We start from the raw sequence: 13,218 nt of genomic DNA on the forward strand, positions 1-13,218 counted from the left end.
AAAGGTGCTTTGAGTAAACTGTATTTTCTGTGAATTATGGTTAGGAAAAAGCTATTCTGGGGGGGGTTCACAGAGTCTTCAGATACCGTTCTTCTGTCTGGGATTATCTACCAGTGGAAAGATCTGTCTAGCCCAGGTGAGGAAATGCCTCTGAAGCTCTGTCTGTCTCTGAGGGGAAAGGTGATTAGAAAGGAAGAAACAAATTGTTACCTGCAGGTTCCAGAGCAACAGCTGAAAGAAACCTCTGTAACCTCCCCACCCACTTTGTACTTGAGCAAGTCAGGAGTTTCAGGTGGCAAGGGAATCCTCTATGTGGAGTTGACCTCTGCCCGTATCTTTCTTGCCAAAGCAAGCAATAGTTAGTCACTGTGCCATAAAACTTCATCCAACCCTGTGAACAGCCTTCCTGGTACGCAGCACTCCTTATTCTAGAGGAGATCTCAGTTCCACTGGGAGTGGGCTTTGCCTGCAGAAAGTTTGCTTACTGGAAGGTTAAAAAGGGATTTGGTAATTTTGAGAGGGTGGTGTGAGGACAACATGCATTAATAATGGCCCTGAGGTGCAGGAGCAGAACACCATTAGCTCATCAAAACCAGTAGGCAATATGTAAGTGACAGTAACATAAAAGAAAAAGCTCTTTCTATTTCCCTAGTTGTAGTTTGCCATAACAGCTCACTGCTATCCTCTTTCTTCTTTTCTTAAAGGATTCATTTTATACATCTCAGACCTGAAGAAAGATAAGTATATAAGCCCACAAGAACCAAATTAGCACAATATAAGGCTTACTAACATTAAGTAGAGGAGAAAAAAGCTGAAAAACTGCATTGCAGTAAGGCTTCCTGGAAAGCACCTGATTGTGTGTTTGTATCTATAATTTTTTGTGAGGATGGAGTCACAGACCCAGAGGTAGAGTGCAAGCTGGATCATTTATTGCAAAGATTACAGGATATTTATATGCTTCCAAGCAATTAGCCAAGCACATCTGTGTTTGCCTTGTGGTTACATCAGGTGAAAGGTCTACCTGATTTTCTTATCATCACTTTTGTTCCGACATCCTTGTTCCTTGCCAGTTCCAACATCTTCCAAGTACCAGTCAGGGATGGGTCACTCTTAATTGCCTGCTGTAGTTCCTCCTTCCCATGGTCTCTGACAGTTTCAATACACTCCACCCCCCACATTTTTTTTAATTTCTGAACATCTTATCCAAGTCTTGGTGATCCCAGTAGCTGCTATGTAAGAATTTGCAGGGGCTCTGCTGTATTATAGCTCCAATTCTGAACTGCAGAAAAGTACAGGAGAGAATACTGAGTGTTTTCATATATAACATGTTGATGTAGCTGCACTGTTGCATATGACAGTCTTCATGTGCAAAGCATAATCTTCTTATACCTCCAGAAACTGGTAATAGTGGTAATATACATACAGTGTTGTTGGTGACAATTCCAGTGTATGACAACCAACAACCAACATTATGCTCCTTCCTTAAAAACCCCTAATGATAGAGGGATTTTCCAGACTCTATGGGAAATTTATTCTTTAACAGTCTGGCTATTTTCAGCTTCTGTTTTATTCACACATACCTTGTCAATATTGAGCTCTTCCCAGAGTTTGCTCTCACTTGAGAACTGAGAAGGACAATATTACTAAATTCTGAGTGAATCTGAAAATTTAATTTCTGTAAAAAAAAATGTTTTGTTTGGTTTTTGGTTTGGTTATTAATCAAATAAAGTGATTTATTTCTGATTAAAGCTACAATCCACCAGGTGGCGGGGAGGAGATCTCAGAGGTGGAAATAAGTTCCCACACTGGTAGCAAAGAGAATTATCAAGTCCTCATACTGCTGACAATGAGTCTTCTCATTGCCAGATCTAAAAATCTGCCAGTCATAGAATCATAGAACGGTTTGGATTGGAAGGGACCTGAAAGATCATCTTGTTCCAGCCCCCTGCCATGGGCAGGGACACCTTCAACTAGACTAGGCTGCTCAAGGCCTCATCCAACTTGCCCTTGAACATTTCCATGGATGTGGCATCCCCAGTTTCTCTGTGCCGCCTGTAGCAGTGCCTCACCACCTCATAGTAAATAATTTCTTCCCAATGGTTAATTTAAATCTGTCTGTTTTCAGCTTAAAATCGTTCCCCCATGTTCTAGTCCTACATACCCTTGTAAAAAGTCCTTCACCAACTTTCTTGTAGTCCCTCTTTAGGTACTGGAAGCTGCTCTAAGGTCTCACCAGAGCCTTCTCTTCTCCAGGCTGAATAACCCCAGCTTTCTCAGCCTGTCTTCATAGGAGAGGTGCTCCAGCCCTCTGATCATCTTCCTTGTCCTTGTCTGGACTTGCTCCAACAAGTCCACGTCCTTCTTATGTTGAGGATACCAGAGTTGCACACAGTACTCCAGGTGGAGTCTCATGAGAACCCAGTAGAATGGGAGAATTACCTCCTTTGTCCTGCTGGTCACACTCCTTTTGATGCAACCCAGCATACGGTTGGCTTTCTGGGCTGCGAGCGCACACTGCTGGCTTATGTTGAGCTTCTCATGAGCCAACATCTCCAATCCCTTCTCCTCAGGGCTGCTGTCAATCCATTCTCCACTCAGCCTGTATTTGTGCTTGGGATTGCCCTGACCTAGGTGCAGGACCTTGCACTTCACCTTGTGGAGCTTTGAGGTTTGCACAAGCCCACCTCTTCAGTCTGCATTTAAACCAATGTCAGTCAGCATTTAAAACAATGCAGCACATGACTAGAAAAGTTTTACCCCTGTTTTTTTGTGTGCTATTTTTTAAAGGCACACTTCAGAACCCACTTACTCTAAGTGCAAACATTTACTTTTCTTCTTACTGGCATCGTTATGCTTGTAAACTCACACTGTCTGATGGGAGAGAGATGCAATCCTCTTGGGCAGCACAGCATACCAGAAACCAGGGGGAATTTTTATAAATGTGTTAAAATAAAACTTAAAAGATGTACTGTGTTTGACTTTCTAACCATTTGTTGTGTTAACTTGTAATAGAAAGGAGTAATTCTGACTACTGTTGTGAACTGTGATTGATAATGCCTTGTGTCAAAGGGGAGCTGATCTTATTCCAGATGGGAAAAGTAGGTGGCTTGTTGCTTAGGACAGGATAACTCAAAAGTTTTTTAAATTTTCTTGAGAAGCTGTAGATAGAGAGCTGCAGCTGAAAGAGCTTAGTGTTTCCTCTGATCAAGCAATAGCAAAGCCACTGAATGTAAAAGCAGGGCACTCTTCATCCATCGTATTTTTGGATGGTGTGAGACTCCAAAGGAAGGCATGGGCCTGTGTGAGAGGGTGGTGGCTGCAGCAGGCAATGAATAGAGATAAAGGTAAAACAGCCGTCCACAATGTTGTGAGGAACAGGAAAAAAAAAAAAAACAACAAAACCCTGCATGCATCTAATTTGTCACACTTTGAGCTATATAAAGCTTCAGAGTACTTAAAGTCATATACCCCAGGAAATCTGCCAAGAGGGAGAGGAAAGGCTACATGCTGGTTCATAATCCTATGAGCATTTATTGCATAGTTTTAGGTTGCTAGTCTCACAAGTTAGGGCTCATATTCCATGTAGAATTTGTTAATACTCAAGTTGAATGGCAAGTCAGATCTCATTGTTGAGGGATCTACCCAGCATTTGTTATTTCAACAGTGAGGGCAAGAAGCATTCAAACAGACATTCTACATCTGAACCTCATCTTTTAATGGCAAATTTTTTAAGGCATTTCAGCTTTGTTACTGCACGGAAACATCTTCAAAAGTTTCCTGATTTACCATTCTATCTTAAGAACAAAGGGAGAAATTTATAGAAGATCAAACAGATAAAAATAGACTGAGAAGACAGCAGATGCTGTTGATTTACTGAAGAATTCAGAACCTTACGCTTGGCAGCTATATTGTTTGCTGATACTACAGTTTTAGTGTTAATAACCTACATGCAAGCTGCACATATTATGAAGCTTTTTTTATTTCTAGTGTCTTGTGACATGTACAAAAAACTTGATTTTGAATTGCTTGCTTTACATTTTGTCATCAGAAACACTTATGATGATGTCTGAGTTTTGTTCACTTCTCAGTCCACATTCTTATTTGTCAGATAAGAAATGGGAATGGGCCATATGCATAATATCTTTAGGTATAATTATTTTAAGCTTTGGCACAACACAGTATTAAGCAAAGGCAAGTTGCTAGCCCTAAACTTCAGTGTACAATTATTCAAGCATTCACGTAATGCATCTCTTCATCTGCATGGAGTCAGAATTCTCAGTCTGCAGAATTATTACTTCATATTGTTTACTACCAGTAAAATCTCAAATAGCTAAATGGCAAAATTCAGTTTCTGCTTTTCTATTAATTTCCCAACAGTGTTTTCCTGAGCTGTTAGGGCTTAAAAAGGCTAAAACACACTTTTTCTTCTTTGTCTCTTAATTCTTTTTATGAACTCTCTGAATAGGTTAGTAGAGTACAGTGAAAAATGCATCCTCCTTCCCAGAGAGTGTTGCAGTGCTCTTTTCCCAGGAAAGGGGAGCTGAGTGTGATCACCCAGAAGGATAGGTATTTCACTGACCATATAGGTTTCATTTGCTTGATTTCTCTTGTTCAATTTATTATTTCAGGGTAGTTGTGTGTGATTGTTTTTTCCTAACAAACTGTCAAATGAGTAATCACATCCTTTGTCCATCTATCTCTTCCTAATATAAACTTCCTACCTGTTTTCAACGAAATGTAACTCAAGGCTTCAAGATCCTTGAGACATTAAATGTATGTGTTTTTCATAAAGACAGGTGACCAAATAGAGGGAAGATGGATTGGTAGCTCTCCATCTTGCAGAAGTGATCTCAGTTCTCATTTGGTGCTGGAGAATTTACCTACATTGCCAGCCAAGGTGCTTGCCCCTCTCAGAAGCTGAGAGAGAATGACACTGTCCTGATAGTTTCAGTACTAACCAGAAATATGAAGGCCATTTGAACAGGACTTCTTTTTAAACATGAAAGTGATATTTTAATTTTCAAACACACACCCTGCCATTGCAAGCAAACAGTGTGACTTAAACTTTACTGCCAAGTGGAAGTAATCTCTTTTGTAGTTGAGGTATCTATCTGCCAGCACTCATCCATCTACTCTAAAATTAAGCCTCATTCATTTAAGGCAACAGAAGCTTTGAACAATTAAGCTGGCAAACAATTAGATCCAAAGTGCACATTCTTATGCACTTACACCCTCCCCTGTGCTGTACTGGATTGATCTTGCTTAGTGTCAAAATGAATGAGAACTAGACTTTTAATATGTATGTGTTCAACCTTTTGTAGTTCTGTCCTTTCCTCTTCCATTTCTTTATTGATGGTTAGAAAAGGCACTTCTTGTCTGTGTACGATATAGTAATTTATTAGTTGTAAATTATTTTGTTGTATTAGGGTGGCCCTAAAGTCTATTAGACTGAGTTAATCTCTTTGGTGGAATAAGGTGATCCCCCAGACTTTACTTGAAGATGTGAAAGTTATTTCCTTTATCGTATTTTCTCAGGAAACTAGAATTAATCTTTCTGTCCCTCTGACCTCAATAAAATCTTTCCTCCTAAGAAAAGAGGAAAGGCAGAAAGTATCTCCTCATAATTGTTTTTCTCCTCTCTTTTTCTGTCCCATTTGTGGCTGATACAGTAATATACTGACCCCATATTACATCCAGTGTCATCTCCCAGTCAAACTGAATTAACTCTTTATTTCAAAATCAACTCACAAGTTATAAGTTAAGTGTTCCCATAGTTTTACATCCCTGGAAGGACGAGGCTTAGCATACTTTTTGGTTAATGTGCTAAGCGTCTTTTTGTTTTACCTCATTTTTCAAGGAAATGAGAAGCTATCCTGAAATAGTAGTTGCTTTGGTGCTGTAATGATCATTAATAGTGGAGAAAGAAGCTCTGTCATTTCATCTTGTTAAAATGTATTTTACCTCTGTGATAATATTAATTAGTACTTTCTAGTAGCTGAGAGCTTCATAGTGAAATTTTGTGTAAATGAAAATGCAGCATATTGGATTAGGTGCTCAGCATTATTATTATTAAGCTGTGAGTCAGCTTGTCCCATCTTAGAGGGATCTTTTTTCACTGCTAGTTTTCTGTAACTCCACTCACCTGCAGTTTTGAGGAAGCATTGTTAACAGTATGTTGGCCAGGTAAGATGTTTGCACTGCTCTCCAGCTATTCAAGGGTATGGATGCCTTTCTGATTCAGTCAGCCATAGGACACATGCTCGCTAAAATTTACCACTTTCTGCTCAGCCAAGGGGAAGCTGGTTTTATGCAGACAGCTGTATGCCTGTTCCTGAATACACAGAAATGTGTTCTTTAAAATTATATTTGCCTACATACAGTAGCTGCATGCCCTATTTATATCCTTTTTATTTTTACTTGGCTCAGTATGATCAAATATATACAGGATGTGGCCTTCATAAAACATAAGATAAAGGATTCATCAGAGCATGAAGAAACATCCTAGCTGCATCTTGTTAAAACAGTGTGTTTGAGTGTGCACACACTGGTTATGTAACTGTCCTTGATGTGTGGCATCACTGCATGCTGCCGGCCTGCCAGGCACCGCATATACACATCTTTGCAGTCTCACTTCAAGTACGGTATTACATCAATTAGAGGAATCAAGTTCATAGGCAAAATTAGTGATGTAACTGAAACGAAGGTGATTAAAAGGGTTTCAGAGTTTGCTGATAATGTTCAGAAATAAGTAGCATTGGCATCATGTCACTTTTGAATTAGACCTGCAGATGTAATGGTTTTGTTTCTTTTCCATAGCTCCTACAAGGCAAATTAAATTGTGAGGTTTGAATCCTTATTGTAACATGCTCAGAAACAACCATATCTGAATTAAACTAGGGTTTAGTCAGTAAAATTGCATAAATTTAACCCTTATGCAAAAGCTGAGAACTGAGGCACAATCATGTCTTCTTATAATTCCAACCACAACTTGATTGTTTGTCTTCATAATATGTATGTCAAGGTATCAGGCCAGGAATTCACATGTGTGGGTTAACACTGCTTCCTTTTGCTTTTATGCTCCCAGGGAAACAACACTGTGTTATGCTTTAGCAAATTGGGCATAATTTATTCTGTGAGCAAACTGATCGTGGAGTTCATAAAAGAAAGACAAATGGATATTTACTTACATGTTTTTTTCTTCCACAGAATGATATCACACCTTTGCATGTTGCATCGAAGAGGGGAAATGCAAATATGGTCAAACTCCTACTTGATCGAGGAGCTAAAATCGATGCCAAAACAAGGGTAAGCTTAAGTGTGAATTCTGTGAGTGACTGTGGAATTCTTGCCTCTGACTTGTTAGTTGCTGTACAGCTTAAATCATTCATCTTCCTGGCAGGCTGCCATAGCTGCACTGCATTTCTTTTTTAAAAGATGGTTGCAGTAGGATGCTAAGAATTTACATCTCTCAAAGCAACGTGTGAAACACCATGTATGGCAAAGCTCAGAACCAGCAATTTTCCATGTTCTTTGTAGAACATTTCATTAGGAGCTACTTCAAGCTACTTGGGGATAGGGATACAGGAAAATACTGGAAGACAAGAATTCGATTCAGATATTTCAGAATTTGAATATTAAAAACATAACTTTGAACTGCAGTGTGTGTTCGCTTTTTGCTACCCACAGGGTAGTGTCACAGAGCACAGTGTTGCTGATCAGTTTCCTGCAAGCTCAGCCTTTCTCTAACTGGGTGCTCAGGTGCTGGCTTGGATTTGTCAGCAAATGTGCCAGGTGTAGTGATGTTTTCTATCAGGTTGACACCTAATTCTATCCACTGAGTGACTTAGAATCTCTATGTATGTGGTTATATCTAATTGCAGTAGTTAAAACCCAATCAAACCAGTTTATGGGTATTTTATTTGCTTACACAGTGACAAAAAGAGAAGGAAAAAGTTCAAATATTTGGAAGTAAATCTAGAACTGGTGTCATTTTGGGCTGTCATGGCAGTCTTTACAACAGGTTCCTGTGCACATGAGAACCTTCAGGAGCTGTACCTGTAGCTTTTTGACAATTTTAGTTTTCATGAATTAGCTTATCACCTAACCATCTTCCATTTTGGAGACTTCCACCAGTGTCATTCTAAGCAACTCAAAGGAATAACCTGAGAACATTTTTTCCTGCAGCTATTACTGTATCCACAGGTCTGTTTGCTTTTCCACTGTTTCAGCAGTCTCTGAGATTTCCTGCAGTGCCTGTTAGGCATAGTTGTGTTTTTTTATTTCTGTGGCAAATTCAGAAACTGGGTCAATTTATGTTGTCATCTCTTCGTTCTTTCCACATGTTTTTCTTTAGTTGTTCTTCTGTTTTACTTTTAGAAGTCGCTCGTGATTTCTTTGTAAAATGTTTCTCATTTTTCTAATTGGGGTGTATAGGAGAGATGGCTTCTCATGGATAATGTGAACATTGGGGATAATTTCTGAGCTAAAATACTAGTCTTCTATGGGCTACATGGGGTCTGCCAGGCTGAGGGTCATGGGCCTACTGCGTAGTGGGGAGGGACACATTTTGGTAGCATGACAGATGTGCATTTCGCCAGAGCGGGGAGAAAGGGACATGGGAAGGGATTCTGCAAGTATTCATATTGGCCCACTGCAGCCAAAATATTGGGGACCACTACTTTTAAATAGTTGAACTCCAGTTTGTTCTTTTCTTTTAGTTACGAAAATCTGTGATCTGCTTCATTTTCTGTACCACGTTTCTCATGGGTCAGACATTAGGATAATTTATATAACTTAAAATATAGGCTGGGACAGAAGCAGGATCCAGGAAAAGGTCAGAAGCATTAACAGCTCCTAAGTCTGGCAGAGCTTCACAGTAAGGTGAAAGGCAATGAATGAGTGGTTCGTGAAGTGGCGGTTTGTTTTTCTGGCTTCCCCCAGAGGCTCCTTGCTTCCCTAAACACCCATCCTCTCTATAAATAAGAAGGGATTTGCATAACTTCTCCTGCTTGTGTTGTACATGTGTCACTCATCATTTCACTTCTCTGGCATTACCAGAGGCATCATTTTCTGGCAGTTAGTGACTAAGTGGAAGTTTTGCTCCTGGCATCACTGACTCATCCTGGCAAGGGTTTACCAGCCTGTGGTCTGGGCAGCGTGTGCCTCTTTCTGAGGAGGCTCACTGAACTGAGCAGACAGTGGCATGGCTGAGAAAATGGAAGAGCATCACTGGAGCAGATCAGGGAGGATTTACAAATCAATAGGAGAGGCAGTAGAAGGCTGAAAGTGATGTGGTGCTGGATGGAAAAAGGACATTGTTTCAGGAGTGTCTGCCTAGTTCTCATATTCAATAGCGAAGATTATTGTGAGCCGTTATAACACATGTTCCTCCTAAATCTCTCTTGTTATTCCTACCCTACCCAATGTTGTTTTCCAAGGCAGAACAATTTAGGTATGTCAACATTGTAATTTCATTTTTTTAGGCACCATTCTTTTCTTAATGTCCCTGACATAGAGTGCCCTTATGTGAATACAGGGTGACAAAAGCTTCAGTCATACCCTTTTGCAACATCACCACCAGTACTGAATGTATTGACAGACAAAGGGCAGTAAAAGCTACCTTTCTGAAACACGTATCAAGTCATGCTTATCAGCTGGATACCCACTCAGAGCCCAGCCTCCTGGTGTTCTGTGAGGGACGGGTCTGTGTGCTAAGTGCGCACACAACTTGACAAACAGGTGGGGTTTGCAAGTGAAAATAAGTGAGGCTCCTATTACCAGATTTATAAATGTGAGAATGCCCTCTTTTTCTTTTTAAAGAGGTTTTTCAAGAGATGAGCAGATTTGTTTTGTTTGGTTTGGTTAAAATAGTATTTGTCTTGGACACCATGATATTATTCATTGGAAATGTTGGTTATGGAACACGAAATACCTCCATAAAGATGAATTGCAAAGGCTCTGTACCCATATGAAAGTACAAAAAATCTTGAAAATTGCTTCTTTCTGTTGCTCAGAGGAAGAAATTGCTAGGCCTTTATTTCTCCTGTATGAGGTCTGTATTTCACCTTTAAATGATTATGCAGAAGATACTGGTTTGTGTTGTTGAGCAGACACTAACAAGGCAAGGATTTGATATTCTGGCTCTTAGATGTGACATTTTCAGCTATTCAGCTGTCATTTTGTGCCCTGTTCTTGCAATCCATTCTCTATATGGGGTACTGGAAATACACTCCATGTATATGTCTATTTTTATTTTTCAAAAACATTCTCATTTTATAGATAAATTCACATAAAGCCTTTCCTGAGTATTCAATAAGTTAGACTAATTATTTCTTTTCCTTAGTCATTTCCAAGAGCATTTGCGTTTGCTGCTGGCAGATGGTCCTGGAAACTGCAGTGCTGAACTGCACAAAGGTTAATGTGAAGGGCTAAATTCTTATCCTGTTTAAATCATTGTAAAAGTCATCCATGGGCTCCCAGTTTCTCCCTATTCATTAGGAGTAGGATCTGATGAGCAGCACAGATATCATTGCACATCTGCAAACTGCAGTGTGGTGTTGAGATAATGTTTAAGCATATGAGGTTATTTTTCGGAAATGAACTTACAAATATTTGAGACCCAGCCGTGTGCTTTTGGAGTTGATTTTTGGTTTGGGGGTTTTGTGTTTGTTTTTTTTTTTTTTTTTTTCTTTTAGTTCATGCTTATGCTACTTTGTTTATTTTAACCAGTTGTTTATCTGTCCATTTTGTGTGTGAGATGTCTAGTAGCTGGCACCTGGGACTTTGTACCACATTCTTAAGGGCACTCCTCAAAAACTATGTGCTGCTTTTGTCCATAGGGGGCAGCTTTTATTGTTCATGCTTTTAACTAAAAGACCTGTTAATGCCTCATGTAACATGTTTACTGAATGCTGCCCTGATTATGTTTTCTCTATCTTCCAGAAAAGGCTTTTAAAAAGAAGAGAGTTTAGAGAGGTTGATTAAATTAGCTTGATTTGCTTTGGCTGTCTAATACTGTATATGCCAAAGTGAATTTGTATCTGAAGTAGGCAGCAAGCAAATTTTAGCCTGGATTAAAAGTGTATATAATCTGCATTCTTTCAATTTTGCAGCAAATTTACAGGCCAACACTCATATCTACATGAAAACATGTGTGATATGCTTTTTTAGGTGCACTAGATCATACATAAGCTGCTCCAGAAAAGCCACATGTATTAAGATAAAAAATAACTACAAGATTGATGCTGACTTGGCACTCTTCCTACACACACAAAAAGCACTCAGAGCAAACCTCATTTGTCACCCTATTGTATAGAAGGGGCAGTTTGCAATAGTGCCAATGAAATTAATAATTCAGTAGACTGAAAGCATGGAGGAACCATGAGATACAGAGCCCTGCTAGGCTGAAACACATGCACAGAGATTCACTAAGCAGCGATAGGGATGCTGAACCCTGGATGCAGCAGTAATTGGTCCCTTGGGAAAGCATGCCTTCTACCTCTGGCTCAGGGGATTGGGGTGCCTGTTGCACTCCTGCCAAGGCAATGGACAGGCTCTGGGATTTGTTTCAAAGTCTGACATGCCCTTGCTGAATATTTTCATCACAGTAAAGTTTTTACTGGGTGTTGTTCTTAATTTCATTGCTTATAGACTAGGTTAGAAGCTGATGTTTGCTGATATGAGAGTTGTGGTACCTAAGGATACCCTGGGTTTGGAGTACAGCCTAGATGATCCTGTTAGGTGAGGGAAATCCTAGGTGAGCACTGAAAGGGAAGGGGTAGCTAGGGAGCACAGGGAGGCTGATCTGTGCTTACACATGCTGCTCAGTGGGCCCTTATTGCCACATGCGGTGGAAGGGAAACACTGCAGCAGGGAGGTTCAGCTGTCTGCGCCATCATCTGCTAACCTCAAGCTAATTGTGATCCCAGGAACAAGATCAGGGAGCTACACAGCTATCCAAGTCTCAACAGGAGCCAGTAACAGTACTTAGATCTCATTTATTGGAGGGGTGTGGTATGTGTTTGAAATAAAAGCTAAAGAAAGAGTCCCCAAGATGTCCACAAGGTGTCCCCAAGATGTGTGTGCAATACTTACTGGAAGCTTGTGCCTAAGCAGAACTACTCCTATTTTCCTCCTGACTTTGCTGGAGCTGCTTTTAGGCTCTCAGGAAGTGTAGACAATTACAGATGTGATTTATCATGTCAGTGCATACTTATAGAGTCCTTAATATGCAGATTATTGTCATAATTGTTTGTAATGTTTTTTTCTGAGCCATTGAAGACTATCATATCAAAGTAAGTTTGCTGCCTAATACACATACCACATTTTATGCTTCACATAGTATAATCTACATGAACAGTAAATAAGCAACTAGAAAATCTCCTGACAAAATCAGTGAAGCCTTGCTGAGTTCAAGCAGTCTCTTTTAATCTCAGATTCTCTTTTTAAAACAAAATCTTTCTGTGATCTGTTCTTCAGATTGCTTCTGCACATTTCTTTACATGCTTTAAGTGTCATATAGCAGTTAACCAGGCCAGGTGAATAGAGAGTGTCTTTTCAGAATACAAAGAAAGAAAGATCTCTGCAGCTAAATGAGCTGTGTTCAAGTGTATTTTCTCTTTACAGTGGGAGTCCTGACATCATCTTAACAATAGCTATAGATGGCTGTCCCAGTAAGCACCTACATTGCATTGTAATGTGTCATGCCATGTGACGCATCTGGTGGTAGTGACTACTGTGTGGACCAGAATGAGCTTTAGCTGGCCAAGCATGACTGCCTACTCCCTCCTGCACTACAGTAGCCTTGTCAGATATAGGCATAAGCTGGGGGTTGCGGGATAGGCACCATGAGACAGTTGGGGTACTGTGCTCTGGGGAGCATTAAAGTAATTTTTAAGGAGCTAATCTAGTGCTTGAAGTTGATCAAATATGTCTCATCCTCTGTGAGCTGCCCTTGGTATGCTGGTGAAATGAGTTGGGAGGGCATAAAATCAGGAAAATGTTCCTCAACTTCTAGTTTTGTGTATGATCATCTTGAGTATATTTCTTTGAGGTTTCTGGAGAATGTGATAATTATAAGAAGTAAAAAGAATGGACAATGTAATGTGCATGATCTTCATCCCCTGCCTACAGTTTTCTAGTTACCTAACTTTGCCTGGTTTTATTTTCTTTCCCATACGTGTTTTTGTGTGTGTGTGGGCAACATTTTTACGTTAGTTG

At 39.9% G+C, this 13,218-nt stretch overlaps 1 protein-coding gene across 11 annotated transcripts in view; it reads left to right on the forward strand.

Annotated features, from left to right (window-relative positions):
- ANK3 (ankyrin 3) overlaps positions 1–13,218 on the forward strand; it is a 382,424-nt gene that overhangs the window by 253,992 nt on the left and 115,214 nt on the right. For all 11 annotated transcript variants that reach the window (XM_061374052.1, XM_061374053.1, XM_061374054.1 and 8 more), the window contains one exon: positions 7,207–7,305. In XM_061374052.1, the coding sequence (XP_061230036.1) occupies positions 7,207–7,305 (99 nt within the window). The remainder of the gene's footprint in view (positions 1–7,206; positions 7,306–13,218) is intronic.

This window comes from Neopsephotus bourkii, unplaced genomic scaffold (assembly GCF_033783945.1).
Source record: "Neopsephotus bourkii isolate Nb327-2 ecotype Australia unplaced genomic scaffold, CSIRO-AGI_Nbou_v1 NB_1634, whole genome shotgun sequence".
NCBI classification, from domain to species: Eukaryota; Metazoa; Chordata; class Aves; order Psittaciformes; family Psittacidae; genus Neopsephotus; species Neopsephotus bourkii.